At 43.2% G+C, this 19699-nt stretch overlaps 1 protein-coding gene across 9 annotated transcripts in view; it reads right to left on the reverse strand.

Annotated features, from left to right (window-relative positions):
- The window catches only part of Sh2d4a (SH2 domain containing 4A), a 67398-nt gene that overhangs the window by 14835 nt on the left and 32864 nt on the right, over nucleotides 1–19699 (reverse strand). For 6 of the 9 annotated variants that reach the window (XM_087216886.1, XM_087216879.1, XM_087216880.1 and 3 more), the window contains 4 exons: nucleotides 18936–19016; nucleotides 15480–15591; nucleotides 12590–12791; nucleotides 9457–9587 (listed from right to left, as the gene is read on the reverse strand). In XM_087216886.1, coding sequence (XP_087073012.1) covers nucleotides 9457–9587; nucleotides 12590–12791; nucleotides 15480–15591; nucleotides 18936–19016 — 526 coding nt within the window. The remainder of the gene's footprint in view (nucleotides 1–9456; nucleotides 9588–12589; nucleotides 12792–15479; nucleotides 15592–18935; nucleotides 19017–19699) is intronic. The other 3 variants (XM_087216883.1, XM_087216884.1, XM_087216885.1) reach the window with 1 other exon arrangement.

Below are 19699 nucleotides of genomic sequence, written 5' to 3' on the forward strand. Positions count from 1 at the left end.
CAAAAAGCAGTCACTCTCCTTGGCCTCTCACACACCCTCCACCCCTGGCCTATGATGTCCCTCTAGGTAACCTCAGGACTCAACACGAACACAGTCGGGAACTAAAAGACTAGTGTCCTGGCGTTTGTAACAGGAAGTGTGGGCCTGGACACAGGGCCTTGACACCCTAGGACTGGTATCAGGATGAAGACTTGAGCACATCATTTGCAAAATTTCAAGAAAAAGGGGTTCAGCTGGGTGTGGTGAGGCACACAGCACTCTGGGAGGCTGAAACAACAGGGTCGCAAGTTCCAGCCCAACCTGGGCCATTTCTCAACTCAGAATTAACCAGGAGAAAAAGAAAGACAAAGAATAAGGAAGGGAAGAGGATGGGAGAAGACAGGAGGAGAGAGAAGGAGACAGGAGGGGAAGGGAGGGGAAGGGAAGAATGCTGAGGACGTAGCTTAGTGCAAAGGCCCTGGGTTCGATCCCCAGCACGGGAAAAGAAAGAGAGAACGAGGATTCACGGACCTGATTCATGGACCTCAGTATTAACAGAAAAATGGCCACATTTTTCCAGCAAGTTTGCTGCACTTATTCATTTACAAGAAAATTCAGAGCTGTCTAGAAGACAACAGCAATGCATAGCATTTTCCACAGAACAGCTAGTTCTTCCCAGGATAAATCCATGCAGTAGCTGATTTCTCTTTAATCTTCTCCAGCTACTTTCAGAGTAAACAAACTGAACAAATAGGCGGTAGTTACACAGGACAACCACAGAGAACAATCCAGACAAATACGTAGGGTGACACTCAAAGGAGCCTCACTGGTCCCTCAAAAGTTCAGGGCAGTGACCACCAGGAAAGGGCTTCCAGCTGCCCTTCCCTGCCGTCCACAGCAGTAACCTATTCTTGCTGCTGACCACAGCCTACTGGCTCCGTGTGTAAATGAGGCCAGCTGCAGACCTTCTTCTGAGGCTTAGGCACAAAGGCTTCGAGAAGTTACATAAGTCAGTAATTCATACTCGGGAAGACAGATGCTTTTGTGAGGGGTGGGCAGCATTTTGATGGCCCCATGAATAAGAAATCACCACTCCACAGAAAAGTCACTGGAGCCCAGATCACCTATGGGCATCAATTCACAGGTGTGCTAAGGTCTCAGCCTGAAAGATATCTCAGCAAGCATCTGTGAGCCTTTTTGGAGGCTGAGTTTTCAGTGAGGTACATTCAGGCTGGGCTGGTGTCTGGTTGCAGTGCTGAAGGAGATGGAAGATGACAAACTGCCAGGCAAGGAGGAGTGGAGGAACACAGGCCACCACCTGATAATCGTCTCCAGGGAACTGAAGTTCCAGAGCACAACTGCTCCCACAGAGATAGAGACGATTTACCTCCCAGCGAGAGCGAGCTAGCCAGTGGGATGTGTTGAAAATGAGTGCAGTCAAAATAGCTGCAGTCTGAACTACACCGGTGATGCACCAAAGTTAAAGAGATTTTCTTTTTTAAGTAGCTTAAAATATAAACTACTGGGATTAAAGCATTTAGAGGACAGGCTCAATTATATAGCATGACTGCAAAAGACATCCACAAGAAATGAGGATAGAGCTATTTCATCAGCAGTCTACTCATATCACATTTGAATAAGAAATTATTAATTACACTTCAGAGGGAAAATGATCAGCCATGCACGCATAAAGCAAATATGCAAATTCTCCAGCAACAGAAACAACTGGCAAATACCTACATCAGAAATTTGTTTGTATATTTATTTCTATCTCTCGGCCCACCTTCCCGTCCAAGCCCCTGCCAATTACTCAGCTCCTACTCCCTGCTATTTAACAGGACTGGGAAAATGTTGGCAGCCAGAACGAAGAAATGAATCTGTGGGTTTCTAGACAGATCTTCAATTTTATTTATGCTTTGACCCTTTCTCTGGGATTTCAGAGCATGTTACTGGGTGTAATTAATTATAAACCTACACACTTTGCAGACTCATGATCAGGAGCCATAATACGTAGGATGAACTTTGTCAGTCAGCGGATGCTACAGATAGTCAGAGGACTTTCGAGCCTTTATCACTTACTATACAAACATCAAAGACCAAAAGGTCTGTCGTAAAGACTACTGTGATACAGTCACCAGATACGAGGATAAAATGAGCAAAAACGAAGACCAGATTCAAGAGTCAAGAAATGCCTCAACTGAAAACAGGAGAAGGAGAAAGGGTAACAAAAACAAAGAAAGTGATCTCCATAAGGAAATAGACCAAGATTATCCATCCGCACCTCCCTGCTTTTCCTCCCAGCCCAGCTCAGCCTTCTCCTGCCTCAGCCTGCCCTGTGGACTTCCCAATAGCTTCCTTCTCTGCGCGTGGGCTGGTGGCCTGTGTTCTTTCAAATTCCTGTTTCCTTCTGACATGACCTCCTGGCTCTTTAAGGACAGGCCCTGAATAAGTTTCAGTGGACACGGCACAGGGCAGTTTCTGCAGTAATTAAGATCTATTTTCCTAAAGCACTGCCTGTGCCATGTAGACCATATCGTTAGCCAGAATGACAGGCTGTGGCAGGGTTAGGAGTATGGTGAGGGCAGGCAGGACTGGAAGGGAGAGCACATCCTCAGCTGCTCAATCCTGGAAGCCCCGGCAGAAATGGTGTGTACCGGGGCGATGCTGAGCGCAGCGCATGGATGAGCCAATCTGCTTCATAAAAACAAACCCATGATATGTATTAATCATTGTCCTCATTAATAGCAGAAAAACCTCAAGCCTCAGGGATCTGGTCATTATATTCGAAAACTCACACCTCCTTTCTCTCTCTCTCTCTCTCTCTCTCTCTCTCTCTCTCTCTCTCTCTCTCTCTCTCTCTCTCTCTTTCTCCCTTCTGGGAGCTACACGTGAAAGACTAGGACATTCAACAACTGCATGTCCCGCAAAGATGAGAAAGTAACTGCACAAGCCCAAGGAATACACAGGATTAGGAAGGATGTGAGGAGACCAGGGAGTCTGCACCTCAGGCTGGTCCTGGGCATAGAGACAGCCTAGAACCAGACAGCGAGACACGGCATGAACAACAGACCCAACTGACCTGTACACTTTGAAATGGTTAAATGGGAAAACCTTACCTAACATGTACTTTAACAAATACTATCTAAATAACTAAGGTCTCCATACCTCATCTCATAAGCAAAAATAAATTATAAGTGGGTGGGGCATGATAAAAACAAGCAACAACCATAAAGGAAAAAGAGCTGAACTCAATGTCATTGAAATTAAAAGAATAAACTGTGCTTCAAAATATGCCAGGAAGTTAGAAGATAAATCTCTGACCAGGGGGAGGTACATGTAACCCATAATTGACAAAAGATTAACATCCAGAATATATAAAGTCATATAAATCAGTATAAAAAATCAATTCAGTGGGGAAATGTTCGAAAGATCTGCAGAATGATTATAGAAAACACCCATCTAGCCAGCAAACACTGAGCCACTCAGCCTCAACATCTCTCATGGCGAACTCTGAGATGATTCCAGAGTGTGTGCCTGTGCACCATGCACTGGATGGAAAGCGAAATCTAGCAGTGCCACGCACAGGCGTGGGGAGACAGAAACCCGGGCACTGCTGTGGGAGCGTGTACAGTGTGGTCACTTTGGAGCGCTTCTTGCAGTTTGCAGTGCAGGTCGAGGGTCCCTTGACAGAAATACTTGGGGTCAGAAGTGTCTCAGATTTCAGAGATTTTCAGATTTTGGAACGTTTGCATAGACTTTACCAGTTGATCATCCCTCCTCCAAAAATCTGAAATCTGAAATGACCCCAAATCTGAAATTTTTGGAGCAAATGTTGGCTCAGAGCATTTCAGATTTTGGATTTTTGGATTAAGGAAGCTCAAACTGTATAATTAAAAATACACGTACCCTACCTCCCAGCAATTCCACTCCTGGATATATTCTCTGAAGAAATTATCATATATGTGTACAACAAGACATGCTCAAGGGTGCATTCTACATCATTTTCTGTAATAGAAAAAACATATCAAATGTAGAAGGGATGAATAAGTAATAATACATCTGTATATGTATAATATATATATAATAAAACACTATGCAAAATGAATGAACCAGCCTCCATTTAGCAAAAAAGACAAGTCCAGACAACCTAATATTGAGAGAAAACATTGTGTGTAACATGATAGCATGTAGATATTAAACATAATGCTGCATTTTTTAGAGAAGCATATATATACAGAGCCTGCCAAAAAATGTATACAAACTTTGGGAAAAGAAAAATAGTGTGAAGTTTTTTCAACAGGTGGTGTTACCCTCCTATGGGGGACCCCACAGGATGTCATATATCATAGAAAACCCACCACACTCCCAGCCCTTAGAGAAGAAGTTGAAAATGCATGTGCAGCAATCCCAATGAGCAAGGTTACCCAGGCAGCAGTTTGCCATTCTAATAAATATCTGGAAGTGAATGACACCACTTTGAGCACATTTTATAACTGCAGAGGCCCAAAGTAACTTATATTAATCTCATGATGTCTCAATAAATTTAATACTGAAATATTTATACAAGTTTTTCTTTTCCTGAAGTGTGTATACATTTTTTTGGCAGACTCTGTTTATATATTTATAGTATAGAATATGGATGAGAAGCAGCCTCAGAAGAGTGGTTTACCATTGCCAGAGAGGAGGACATGGAATACAGAAAGCAGTAACACAGGGACCTTAATGCTGTCTGTCATATTTTATTTTAAAAACTAGAGATAAAGTAAATATGGCTGTTAACATTCAACACATCTGCAGAATAGGTCTAACATTTCCTACATCATAGTGTTAGTTAAATTTTTCTTAGTACTTTGTGTTTATAGTATTTCACAAGAAACATAATTTTCAAATGAGGAAATGGGAAAAAACTGAATTCATACAATTCTTTCCATTACTGTAGTTTTGAGGATTTTTTAAAAGCTGATCTTATCCAACTACACTCTGAAAATTTAAATCCAGCTGCTATTCAAGAGACGATTCCTAACATGAATGTTGTTGATTGCATGCAGGCCAACAAAATCTTGCCACAACAGTTACTCTAGTGATTAATTTTATATGTCAATTAGATTGGGCCATAATGTCCAGATAGTTGGTCAAAACTTATTCTAGATATTTCTGTGTTTGTTTGAGTGAAATTAATATTTAAGTGGGTGAATACTTAGTAAAGTATTGTGTGGGTGGGCCTCATCTAATCAGTTGAAGGCCTTAACAGAACAAAAGCTGACCTTCTCTGAGTAAGAACAATTCTGCCTCAGATGGTCTTTGGGTCAAAGCACCATTCTCTGCTTCTCTAGGCTGCCCTATCTCATTAGCTTTTGGACTTGACATAGTCACATGAGCCAGTTTCTTAAGAAATCGGCTACAGAAACATTTAGAAGAACAACAGCCAAGCCCTACGATAGGAACAAGTGCAGTGTTTGGGGGAACAGACAGGAGGCAGGGAGTAGAGGGAACCATGAACGGGGTGGGAGAGATGGTTTGGTGGCTGGAAGCAGGAGACAGATGCAGGTCAAGGAGGCATCAGAGGGCCCTGGGGAGCAGTTCAGTTTGATGGTGTGGAGGATGGAGGGCAGCAGTGGAAAGCTGGAGAGCAGTCAGGGTGAGAGAGGAGGCCGGAAGAGAGACCGACACCACGCACCCTGTTATCCATGACACGGTGCCACCCAGAGCTTGTCCCATGGAAGGGCCTCCGCGAGGCAGGGTACTCCACAGTCCTCCAAACCGCGAGTGTGGAACATCCAGATTAGGTAAAATTACCATATTTTAAAATATCGAGAAATTAGAAAAACACCAACTACACAGTTCCTTCGGAAGGCCCCCCACCGCCCCTGTTGGGGCGTCTATGTCCACAGTTCTGTGGCCACACAGAGCAGGGCGAGACTGCCCATCTGGACAGAGGACCCAGCGCACAGGGCCGGATCAGTGCCCAGCCCTCCAGGAACATGGGAGGCAGCCTCCAGACGGCCAGCCAGTCAGCTTCATTCCTTCTGCTTCCTAATACAGAATCAACCCAAGTGAAAGCTAGCACTGTGCTTTATCCCTGTGGAAAATTAACAAAAGTGACAAGGAGCTTGAGAGCTCAATGGGGGATCTGCAACCCTCTGAATGAGGTTTGTCCCCAGCAAAACTCATGCTGAGGCTTCAGTCCTCAGTGCCAGCCGGGGCCTCCCAGAGAAAATTAAGTCATTAAGAGGGATCAGTCACCTGGTGTGGTGGCACATGCCTATAATCTCAGCACTGTAGGAGGCAGAGGCAGGAGGGCGGCAAGTTCGAGCCCAGCCTGGGCAGCTTAGCAACTTGGCAAGATCCTGTCTCAAAAAACAAGAAAAGGATGGGGATGGAAGTAGCTCAATCCAAAGGCCCTGACTTCAATCTCCGGTACTTCAAGATAAAATGAGAGTTCTACGCCTCTTCCCTGAGACTGCGCAGTGAGTCCTTGCACTCACAAGAATGAGTTAGTTCTTGCAAGAGTGGGTTCTAAAGGAAGGCCGCCCACATGTTTGGCCCTTCTGCACACTGCCATCTCCCTTCCTCTTCTCCTCCATGAACAGGGCACCAGAAGCTCAGCAGATGCAAATCCATGCCCTTGAACCTCCAGAACTAAGTGCAGAATAAACCTCTTTTCTTCATCAATTACTCAACCTAAGGTATTTTGTTATGGCAACAGAAAACAGGCTATCACAAGGTTCTTGCCCAAGTGCCCTTGTGGGACCAAAAGTCCAGTGAAATCTGAGACCCAGTGCTTCTATGAATGCTTCTAGTGAATGGAGAAAGTTTAAATTCTTGCTGATGGAGGAGTAGATGTGGGGAGACTTTGTGTATCTATATCACAGGAAGTAGAGTTCAGCACCTTCATTTCAGGATCTCTTGGCCTTGAGATTTTCATCAAAATTTTACATCTAGGAATCCAGAGACAAGACCATTATTTCACTAATCACAGGGTAGGCATCCTCAAGGACACTTAGGAGCTACACACCAGGACCCTAAGTGATAAAGGAGGCCTCGGGCCAAGATCAGGGGTGTCTGCTGCGGGTCCTCACGGCACCTGTGCAGGCCCCTCAGTTCGTGCTCCCCATGGTTCGTCCTCGGCCCTCCTCTCCTCTCATTCTTCCTAACTCATGCCTAGAACATCGCATTCTCTCCCATGTTTTTAATTACATGCTAGTGACTCCAATTTATTATCTTCAGCACTGATCCATTCATCCGATTACCGAATGATACTTTCACTTGAGTGCCCCAAACATATTACACACCATCATACCACAAACGGTCCGTCCTCCTCTCTTCTCTTCTCCCCTTCCCAACTCTCCTTTCCTCCTATGTTCTTTCTCTCCATGGATAGCACGGCCACCTTCCACCCAGCCACAAAAGCCACAAATTCAGCAGTCTTCATTTCCCTCCCCCTCTTACCCAATCCCATCCTCAATTAAAACTTAAGGAAGAGAAAAAGATGAAAGTACAAATTTTTGAGGAGTGAAGATTAAGGTGAGCAAAACAGCATCTTTAGAGGTTTATTTCACAAAGTAAATGACAAGGACAAAAAGATTGTGAACCAGTAAGGAGCCACCACACCAATGGCACAAGACAGGCTTCCTGATCAGTAAACAACTGTATTTCATATAGATGAAGTATGACCCATCATCTCTTTATCATGGAAACATACAATTCTGCTTTCTAAAAACTGAAGATAAGGGTTTATATTGACTTGTGCATTCACTTATTATCATAATATTTATTTTGCTCATAACTATGAAAAAAATTTGTATAAATGAGAATAAATCAATAACAATGGCACATTTTATAGGTTATTATATGTAAAACTCCACAGTTTATATTTTTGAACTGCAGTTCCAACTGGACTTTTAGCCCAACTGTGATTTCCTCTCTTTCAGCAACTGTTTGTAATAGAAATGCCAGTTCAAGTACGAGAGTTTTTTAATAACATCAATGAACACTTACAATTTTTTATTCGCTGACATTACAAACAACTCCCACTGTTGTAATCAAAGATGACAGCATCCTCTGCCCAACAACACAGAAGTGACAAAGTGCTTGATTTCCTCAGTGTTTATCTTAAAAGGAGAAGAGGCGCCATCAGACAGCAGAGACAGCAACAGCAAACACCCAGGTCACTGGCCAGGGTTCTTTCTGCCTATCTTTGACAACAATGTCTTCCAAGCAGATCAGAAAGAAAGGAGGCTGTGACACAAACCCTGGGAGTGGAGGGGCCTCTTCCAGGAACGGACAATGACCAAAGTCAGCTCGCTGAAAAATACATATTTTCAAGGGATTCCAGACCATTCTCCCATAACCTTCTGGCTGCAGAAGCAGCCTTTTAGGAGAAATGCTATCAGAAATAATTTTGTTCTTGCCAAAAGAGTTTGCATGCTATGTATTTGGGAGCTGATTTCTTATGGTCTATTTACATAAGCAATAATGCTACTTGAATGAGAAATGCCTTAAAGATAATTCAGACCAAGGTACCCCAGGAGAAGTGTGCTTAGAGGGGGAACATCAATATTTTAAAAAAATTAAAGCATCTTTTGGTGTATATTTAGACAGTTGGTCCGATTGAACCCTAGATTTTTTTTTGCAGGCCTGTGGTGGTAGGCAGTGAACCCCAGGGCCTTGTGCATGCTAGGTAAGTGCTCCAGCACTCAGCTACACTTTAAACTTTAACCCCAGCCACAGACCTTACAGAAGCCAACTGAGAGCTTTGGGAAGGCATCAACTTTTCTTGAAATCTAAGAAAGTGAAGGATGGTGAAGTATGAGCTGCATAGAAAGAGCTTCAATTAATCAAGTCTCTTGGGTTAAATACAGAAATGATTTATTAGCTGTTACCTATTCTAAATCCCATAAATCCACCTTGCAGCCTTAGCTACATACCAGAAACAAGGAATCAAAGCCAGGGAGTTTTCAATTAAAGATCACAAAGTTCAATTCCTTCAATGAAAAGATGAGGAAAATGAAGCTCAAATAAGTTGATCTGCTACAGAGAAAGAAAATAGTTTGCTCACGGTCATGCAACTGCCGAATGGAGGGCTAGGTGGGAGCCTGACCTCTTGCCTACCAACTCCCTCCCCTACCACATCCAACAGCCACAGCTGCTATCTGGGCGGAAGGAAGGTTGCTGTGTGCTGGCATCATGATCAAATGCCCTCTGTGAGTCAGCACGAAGCCCGGTGGTTCCCACCTGCCCTGAGGGTTGTGTTTGTGGTGATGAATTAGCCCTTGGCACATGCGGTGACTATGAATCTCCACTGCTTTCTAAACAGTCCTGAGAAGGCGGCTCCCTGAAAACCTCTGCAAAACTGCTTTGTGAACATAATTTGACTCTTTTTTGCACAGCACAAATAAAAGGAAGCTTTTTTTCTCCCTGCCGTCCTGGTGGATTAGCAGCCTTTCGGCCACTCTCTGAGGAGATCTCCTCACTCACCATGGAACCAGGGCGCAATGGTGTCTGAGGTCCTCTCGTAGCCAGCTCGGAAGGGAAGCTGCTCCTCCTTGAACCATTGGATGATGTCCTCCTGGGCAGAGCTAGACACCGCCCTCGTCACTCCCTGATTTCTGTTATGTGTAAGACAGTTTCCAGATCAGAGTTAAGTATATGTACACACACACACACACACACACACACACACATACACACACACATTATATATTGTCAGCCCTCTGTATACTGGGTTCTGCATCCTTGGATTCAACAGACCATCAAAAATATCCAAAAGAAAGGAATTGTGTTTGTAGTGAACACGTACAGACATTTTTCCTTGTCATTTACTCCCTAAACAATATAATATAAATACTTAGATAGCATTTACAATGTATTAGGCAGTACAAGTAGTCTAGAGATGATTTAAAGTATACAGGAGGATGTATACATGGTATATGCTATGCCACTGTATATAAGGAATTTGAGACTTCAGATTTTGATACATTTGGGGGCCCTGTTAAGAATTCATTGCAGATATGGAGGGACAAATGTGTGTATGTGTGTGTGTGTAAGACAGAGAGAGAGAGAAACAAGGATGGAGACAGAAAGAGATGGAGAGAAACACTGAGACAGAACAAGCGAGTATTATATCCATTCCAACATCTAATTCCATGGCCCGAGCTAATGGGACCTCGGACCCCCTACAAACCACCATTATACAACTCCTTAAAGCAGACAGAGGGAAGAACATTAATCTGTCACTTGGCTTCCAGTCCTAAATGGTTAGTCTTAGGTATGAGCCACTGCTGTGTTAACACATAATATTTAAATTCATTTTTAATAGGAATTAGAAGGTCCATTAACTCCCAATTAAACAGAACCATTAAAACTTTGGAAAATACCCCCAAAAGTATTTTCCTGCAGTGTATACACTTGCAAACAAATCACATGTGTTAAGACAAATTTCTTCCCTAACATTTTTGTTACTTGATTTTCTCCTCTTTTTCTGTTTCCACTAACCTTCCCAAATTGCTTTCTCTCCCACACTTTGAAGAGATTTAGTTCTGCTAAAATATAGTCTCAGAAAGATAAAGTATGAGGAAGAAGACTGCTTGAGGATTAGGAAGAAAAAGTAAGAAACGTAATCATTTTGAATAAATTCAGTAGCAGAGCTCAAGATCTGGAATGTGAGTGGATTCCACTACAAAAAGCAAAGTTACAATGTAGTAAACATATTTCCAAGTCCTACATAATAGCCCACTGAGCCAAATTCAATTTAAAAACAACAATGGCAAAATGTTTGGCCAAGCAATTGGAATTTCCTGTAATATAAGTTAACTTGAGGCTCTTTATGCTTTTTGTAGTAATACACACTAGCATCAGTTCCATGTGACACGAAGGCCGGATAGACACATGGACATGTAGATATTATCTCATGATTTCCAGAGAATTTTGGAGAAAATATCCTATAATATTTGACTTCCCCAAGAAGTAGCCACTGGATATACATGAAATTGTATGATACATTTTCATAAAATAGCTTCCAAATGAGATTCATTTTCTCCAGAAAATCCTTGAAGGCAGAGCAAAGCACCAAAGACATGGGAGAGCCGGTCTCTGTCCACTCCGGGGCTGGCTCCTGGGTCCTTGGCCATCATGGTTTGTAGGGGCCTGGCCTAAGCCCATCCAGCCTGACACACAAAGAGCACTTCAGACAGTGTCTGAAGTTGGAAAAGATGAGTCGAGCATAGCTTATGAGAAGTGCTCCTTTTTTTATAGACCACTTCATTGCCATTCAATCAAATACACTCTGCTCTAAAACCACTGTAGCACAGGGACATGTGGCAAGTCGCATTCCCACACTACCTGAGACTCTGGGGAACAGTGGGCAGCTCCACCGACAGCCCTGGGCCAGGCTCTGTGGCCAGCGGGCACACAGATGAGCCCCTGTGAAACAGGAGGTCCATGTAGCTGTGTGGCCTGGGACTAAGGGGACACACTCTTCCTGTCTTTCTTGTTTTATCCTCCACAAGGAAAAAAAATCATTCCCCAGATTGTCACTTTGTAGAACATGGTCATTTAGAATTGGTGCTTATGTCTCAAAATAGAACCTTTCAGTAGACTAAGTAGAAAAAATTACAGTAGAGGTAAAGGTCCACCTTCATGTCTCCTCTGAGGTCATAATCCCCATTAAGAAAGAAAGAAGCTTAAAAATAACTATTGGCTCCAAGCAAAGGGAGATTTTTGCTTGTTTTTCATTTCACCATGCACCTGACAAAGAAGTATTTTTAGTTTTCATTTCAGAAAGCAAGGCTGTGGAAATTCAGGATCATTCAATCAATAACTGATTTGAGATATTTTCTCTCTAAATATTAGGGTTGGGAGTGTAGTACAGTGGTAGAACACTTTCCTAGCATGTGTAAGGCCCTGGGTTCAATTCCCAGCACCCTTAAATAAATAACAATTAAATTATCTAAAAATACTGTATCAGTATCCAGGAAAAAAAAGAACTTCATAATCAGTAGACATGAAGGGTAGGTGGTTTCTGCTATACTATCGTACTTTTCTTCAAAAGTTTGCCCCCCAAAATTGTTTTCCTAATGCCCCTACAATCTAGGAGGTAAAGGTACCATGGTCAGAAAATAGAGAATTTCCAAATTCTCAAAATCTGAACCTGGCTGCATTTCTCAGTATAAGGACAGTCATCAGACCTTGACTTTTCAGCAAGGAAATGTCCTAGTGATGTCAGGTGGAAGTCAGCAAGCCCTTAGGGCTCTGTTTATTCTTTTATATGAAGAGCATCTTGACGGTTTAAGAAACCCAGTGTCCCCTTTGCCCCTCACTGGCCCGCCTGCTGCCACTGGGAGGGTGAGGGGCACAGGAAGTCATCTAACTGGATGCTCATTTTCACCATATTATTGGCAATATAGTATGATTACTATTATTATCATTATTGTTATTATTATATTGTAGATATTTCACAGGTAAGGGGGTGAAGGCCACACCAGCACTCCCAGAGAGGGTCAGTGGTGAGGATAAAGACATGAGCAGCTGGCTGGTCCGCTGGTCTCCTGGCACACTGGTCTTTAATCGGCACATCTCAAGCTCTGCACAAAGCCATCACGTGGCTTCTTACCCGAGCAGCTTTGGAGGAGGGCAGCCCCCTGGGCTCAGGAACTGGGGCTTGGGTGGGAGGGGAGGTCTCCTGGGCTTCTGTGGGCCACTGGGGCTCTGCAGCCCCTCGCCACTCCTTCCTCTCTGGGACAGCCTCTTGTAGTCTTCCCGGGCCTGCTTAGCCAAGGAGCGTCTCTTCTCATCAGCTGCTTTGGATTTCCGCACTAGAACAACGACAGGTTTGAGAAAGGCCTTCATCAGCCTACAGAGACGGGGAGACTCGGGAATGCACAAGAGAGCATGGAGCAGGCGCTGCAGAGACCATCGCATGTTTATATTAATGAACAGTCACTATCTCGATGCCTATTATCCAGATCTTAGGGCTCACCCAAGAGTCCCTGAAGAATTCCTCTCTTCATTTGGGAGTTGGGGGTTTTGAGAGGCAGAGGAAAGGGCAAGAATTTCCTGGAGCCCCAGTTGAGCAAGGATTCAAAGAAACAGGGGCAAGGAATAAAGAGAGGCCAGGGCCACATCCCTCACACACTCGTGTTCAGGGTGCAATGGCCCTGAGGCCCTAGCAGAAACCTGGCAGGCAGGACCACTCTGTGCCATGTGGCTGGGGACAGGGCAGAGAGCAGCCAGGCTTGCTGTGAGCTGAAACACATGTGAATTGGCCACATGAGAAAAAATAAAGGGGTGCTTAACCTTAAGTATGTTCTAGATCATTGTAGAACATCTCAGTGCCGATAAAGTACACTGCAAGGCTGCCTTTTAGTATCACTTTGTAATACACAGGGGATTTGGGGCTGTTTTAGCCACATAGTGTTAAAGACTAATTTAGAATGGAAAATAATTTTTACTGAGTGTACTTATACTGCAGACATTACTGGTCAAATTCTGTTAAATTTGACTTCAAAGAGATAGCAAAAATATCCCCTTATACTGGATTTCAGTGGATAGCACAGATGGTCACTGATTGGATCTTGCAAATATTTTTGTTTCCCCCAAAATATTTTAATGGCATTTGTTGTAACGAGACTGGAAACCAATTTAAGATTTTCAATATCCTACAAATACTACCACTTCTGGTCTCTTGATTGACCTGCCTCAAGGAAAGTTTAGACTTCTCTGTCCATGATACCCTAATCCTTTCTGAAACCTGAATTCTAGCTCTCTGAAGTGTCCTGTGCTCAGCCCTCATTGGCATTGGCTTATTCTCCTATGGGGTTTATCTTTGGCAATGCCACCTTAGCAAGGGGTCTCTGGGTCAGAGGCACTAGTGGAACATATACATCCAGCTTATTATCCCTATGTTCTTCACATCACAAAGTTGTATGTACCCAAACATCATGCTATACCTCATCAGAACAATGAGTATGTGTGGATTAAGAATAAAATAAAACTTCTAAAGAATGTATTCACTGTTGAAAATTTAGGGGGGGAAACTCAAACCAGAAGAATGAGAAGTAAAAATTCAAATAGTATTTGTAATTTTTATTAGTACATGTTTGCAGTATATAATGATTACATTCCTCATAGGGATTGGCACATGTACATATCACATCTTAATTCTTCTGTCATCCCCTTCCCTTCTCCATCCCTCCAGATCTCTTGATCCCTTGATCTCCTTCCCGTCTGAGAAAAATCTATCTCCCTATTTTGTGTGTGTGTGTGTGTGTGTGTGTGTGTGTGTGTGTGTGTGTGTACCAGGGATCAAACTCAGGCACAGTGGCACTGAGCTAAATCCCCAGCCCTATTATCTATTTTTTATTTTGCACTTTATTTATATGTTGAGTTTCTCATATAAGAGAAACCATGGGATAGTTAAGCTTATGTGTCTGATTTACTTCACCTAACATTGTGGTCTCAAGGTGCATCTATTTTCCTACAAATAACGCAAATTCAACCTTCTTTATGGTAGAGTAGCACTCTGTCATGTATAAACATCACATTTTCTTTATTTGTTCATCTGTTGATGAACATAGAGGCTGCTTCTAAGATTTAGCTATTATGAAATGTGTTGCTATAAACATGGGTATGTATGTAGTACTGTAATAGGATGCTTCTAACTCTTTCAGGAAGATATCTAGAAGGGGAATAGCTGGGTCAAACAGAATTTCTATTTTTACTTTTTTTGAGGAATTTCCATACTGATTCCCATAGTGGTCGTACCAGCTTACACTCCCACCAACGAAGAACAAGGGTTCCTTTTTCCATGCAACCTCTCTAGTATTTGTTTCTTTTTTTTTTTTTTGTACTGGGGATGGAACTCAGGACCTTGTGCTTGCGAGGCAGGCGCTGGAACCACTGAGCTAAATTCCCGGCCCCTCTCTAGTATTTGTAACTGGTTGATTTCTTGAAGACAGCCATTCTTTCTGGAGTGAGATGGAATCGTAGTGTTGTTTTAATTTGCGTTTCTTGAATAACCAGCAATGTTGAACGTGTTTTCATGTAATTATTGGCCATTAAATCAATGATCTTAAATCCCACTTCTCTACGAAAATTAATGTTAATAATCTTTCAGTTCTTTCCCTTCATAACTTAGGCTTTCAAAAGTAGTGATTTTTTTTATGCTGTTTTTAAATGTTTTACTTCTCCAAGATAAAGATATAAAGGTATATTCCCAAGTCATTAAGAACTCTTCCAAAGCATGTTTTTCATAGCTAGATACCATTCCGTTACCTAGATATATCATCATTCTGGTGGTACAAAGATGAATTAGGAACCATTCTGCTAGTCAAAAGGAGCTCATAAACATTTTAGTAATCCATTGGTAAGAACATTCAAGTACAATTCAGTGTTAAGACATTACTTGATGACTCGCTCTCAGTGCGTCCTAGATGAATCATTTTATTTTGTAAAAGATTCAGCTGAGAGGCTCAAAGATGCCACTGAAGCCCCTGGGTACTTACAAGATGCCTGCCACTCTGAATCTTCCTTCCAGCTCTGATAAATCTGCTTCGTTTTCTCGTCATCTATTTGTTTTACTTCTTCATCTTGTTTTACCTTCACAGATTCTTTCTTCTGTTAAAAAAAAAGAACATAAACAACCACTGGTGAGCAAATCCAATAGTTTCCTGCCAGGATGAGGGTGCTACACAAACCCAACCTTCATTAAACTCTGGGCCACTGGGGAGGCAGCTGACGTCCACAATACCGGAAGCTGGTACTGCTGCTACCTGTCTGCATTCCTCCAGGGACCTCACTGCACCTCTTGCAGGCTGTTTCCCCCTAAGTAAAATGAGGAAGACTATTTGGTAGAGATATAGTGAGAGATGAATTTTAGAAAATGCAAGGCACAGAGGATAACACATAGTAAGAGCTCAATGAATAGTCCAAATATCCTTCCCTGAAGTACACCCTCCATTTCACGGTGCCCGTGTGAACACCACTCTGCAGTGGCTGACCGTTCCCCAGAAAGACTGGCCATTCCCAGAGCCATCTCAGCCAGGTCTCCACATGCTGTGGAACCATGCGTCCCAAAATGTTACATTACACACACTCTCACATGGTTCAAAAAGTATTTTTTGTTCAAAACCAACCAGAAAAATATTTTTCAAAAATAACCCTTTAAAAGGAAAAATACAGAATAATAAATGTGAGTGTTTCTTTTAAAAGGGAATTCTTTTCTTTAACTGTAGTAAAATATACACAACAAAATTTACTAACTTTACCATTTTTAAGTACACTGCTCTGGGGCGTTAAGTGCAATCAAGGGGATTCACTTTATCCTGAAGAGAAATGAACACATCAAATCACTTAGACCTAAAAAAAATTTTTTTTTAAAATCTGGATATAGCCTTCTGAGTATTCATAACAAAACTGAATTTACAAGTTGGTGAATCAATAAAAGCCTTGGTTAGCTAAGAAATAAAGCAGGCTGAGCGGGCCAGCAAAGCCTGGCCTTATGTCCTTCTTCACAAGGGACAGGATTTATTTTTCTGTATTTTCCTGCAGAAAGATAAAGGTGAAATTATTTCACCACAACTAAAATCTACAGCTTGATGTTGTAAAACTTGTTTTTGATCACCATCGGAAGTCATAAACCACAGTGAATGTAGTTGTGATTCATAAATTTGTACTTCAGATGTAACTAAACTTTTGTGCATCTATTTTTTCTTACATTGTTTTCTTGCCTAGAGTGAGGTGCCTCTGTTTGCCAATACAGTGCATGATGAAAACCAGAGAACACTTTTGTTGTCTGAGATGACTCTTAAAATTTGCCATCCCTCATGGAAGCTGTTTACAAGTCTGAAATACATAAAAGTGCTGCTAGCAATTTCCAAGCTTAAACAGAAAGAACTTAAAAGTGAAGCTCTGTTCATCTCCCACATGCATATGTATTTATTTTTAAGGGACTAGGAAGCAGAGTTATAACCTCAAACTAGAATCATTATGGATACTGTGGCTTAGGTTAAGCAAGAATTTTAAAAAGGATAAGCAAGAAGTGAGAACGATGGAGGAGGAATGGTAAGTGCACAATCATTCAGGAAGCACACAGCTGATGCCTGAGGGTACTGTGTTTAGTACATCTGCTCCTACTTCAAATCTGCAGCATAATTACAGGGCACAATGGGGAAGGAGACAACATTAATGAGCTTCGCAGAGTAACAGCCGCTGAGATCTGGCACTGACCTCTTTAGTTATTCAATCTCTAGAGCAGGAAACTATTTCATTACCTGGGTTCTAGAGAAGCCTGGGGAATGCTCTGCTCCTTCATTCTCTCCAGTTATCCAGCACTTCCTAACACCACGAGGCACGCTCCGCCTCAAGAGCCTGCTGTTCCCTGGGCCCTTCCTTCTCTGCGCCAGTGTCTCCTTCTCGAACAGCCTCTGGGACCCCCTCTCAAACACCCTTCCCATCCTCCAGCCTCCCTCAGCCCCTGCATCCTGTTTTGGTTTCGCCAACTGCGCTTAGGATCAACTGACTCCACAGATTTAGTACTTGTCTCCCCTACTCAGAAAACAAGCTTCCTGAGGTCAGAAATTTTATCTAAGCTGTGCCAAAAATGTGTCTCCCATTTCCACATCAGTGCCTAGCACAAATGGCACTCAATTTTGAATGAGAACATGGATTGGCTTTCTCAACTGTCATCATTTAAGGTGATATAATGCAACCTGGGCAGTGCTGCTGAAAATTTCCTTTAGATCTTTTATTGCTGTTGTTTTAGAAAAGGTCCGTACAGCTGTTGGTGCCCACAAGGGACTGGTTCCAGGACCCTTGAAAATATCAAAATGTCTGTATACTCAGGCCCCTTACATAAATGTACAGCCTCCCACGTACTCTAATCATCTTTTGTAACACCTAATACATTGTAAATGCTATAAATATTTATTATATTAGGGTCTCCAGCATTGCCATGCTGAGCTTGAACTTGCATCCTCCTGCTTCAACCTCCTGAAGTGCTGGGATTACAGCCCTGAGCCACCACATCCATCTTATTATACTGTCCTGTTTAGGAAATAATGACCAGAAAAGTCTGTAGATGTTCAGTACACATGCAATGTTGTTTTCAAACATTTCGGATCTGCAATTGGTTGAATCCCCAGACATGGAACTCTTGGATAGAGGGCTCACTGTTATGCATATAGGGCACAGGATTCCAAAATTTCATCATAATTTCTTTAAGTCTCAAAACTGCAATCTATCTCAGTCCCCACACATCTCTGTGGAGAAATCAGGGAATCAGTCATGGAGGCCGCAGGACTGGGTGGGCCCCTCCACAGCCCAGTCTCAGGACTGGGGTGTTTAGAACCTTCTTATCCTACTTGTCCAGACTTTCTGTGGGTCGAATCCAACTGCAGTTCCCAAGTGCCAGTCTATGTCTCATTTGCCTTGAGCAGTGTATGATCTGATGACAACGCAGCACGGTGGGGAGGGGCTGGGCCTGCCGGGAGAATGTCCCATCTGGATGCACAGGGAAGTGACTGAGTGCCTGCAGGAGCTCTGGCTTAGTGGACATGGACAGCCCAGACGCTGCTCCCTCAAGGGTCAGGTGCACGGAAACAACGGGCACACGAGTGACTTCACTGAATTCCCGGTGGCTGCCAAGCCGAGCCTGCCATTTATCACTCTGAAATCAGCCTTCCCTCCACATCTGCGGCAGCTCAGGATCTCGCCTCTGCCTTAGCTTCCGAGTGAGGCGTTCCAAGCTCAGTTCTGGCATCTGTTCTCTCCACGACATCCAAGAAGTTCCCAACTCCAGCTAAATGGGTAATGATAAATAGCTGCGTTTGCAGCTTTTGAGACAGATTTCACATTCTGCCGCTTCATTTCATTTCTGCATGAGACTAATTAACTAATTTGCAGCACATTAGTGGAAATGGCTGTGCGTTTAGCCCCCTGAAGACAGAATTTAAGTCTTTTACCTGGTGAAATCCATAAGCCTTCATACAATTGATAGAATCTGCCAACATTTGTTGAACATTTCTTGAAGGACTGGAGGGTGACTAAAAATTAAATGAAACACATTTTTGTAGCATTTAGAGCTGCGATGCCATTTCAGAAGCTAATCTGTCAATGCTTTCCTAGTTTCAACATTCACTATTGTTGTCCCCCACCATCACAGCTGTAGACACCAACATTTCCCTTCCTAGTGGCCCTTGAATTCCTGAGCCAAACCTGACCTGAGGAGCAGGCAGGAGAAGCCTCGGCGACCTCATGTAGCAGGGCACAGAAACGGAGCACCGCCGAAGAGCCGGGGTCCGAGAGTTCGGCGTGTCTGACTCCTATCTGCCCCCGGAGGCCTTGCAGTGTCTCCTAGACACCAACATTACCTCCTAGGTTAAATTCCCCTCTTGCTTGATCTCTGTATACCCTGTGTTTGCTCAGAAAAGAGCAACACCTCAGTCTCCAGCATTTAGCTACATAACACTGGGCCTCCCTCCAGGACTGCAGATATGCCCCGGACACCCACTTAGTGCCTGAGAGCCCTGCCTGGGTCACAGCCCTGCTCTCTCTCTGCCCTTGTTACTCAGTAGCTAGGTGTACCCTGCTGCAGGTGGGTTTCCCAGGAGGGAACTTCCCAGATCCATTTCCTGGATCCCCTAGAGTCATTCCTCCCTGGCAAGCACTGGCCTCTCTGGCATTGTGACCAGGCTGGCAGGATCACAACAGATAGCTCTGGAGACCT

Source organism: Heterocephalus glaber, unplaced genomic scaffold, assembly GCF_053883595.1.
Source record: "Heterocephalus glaber isolate CG9 unplaced genomic scaffold, H.glaber_assembly_v1.0 deba00001460, whole genome shotgun sequence".
In the NCBI taxonomy this organism is placed as follows: Eukaryota; Metazoa; Chordata; class Mammalia; order Rodentia; family Bathyergidae; genus Heterocephalus; species Heterocephalus glaber.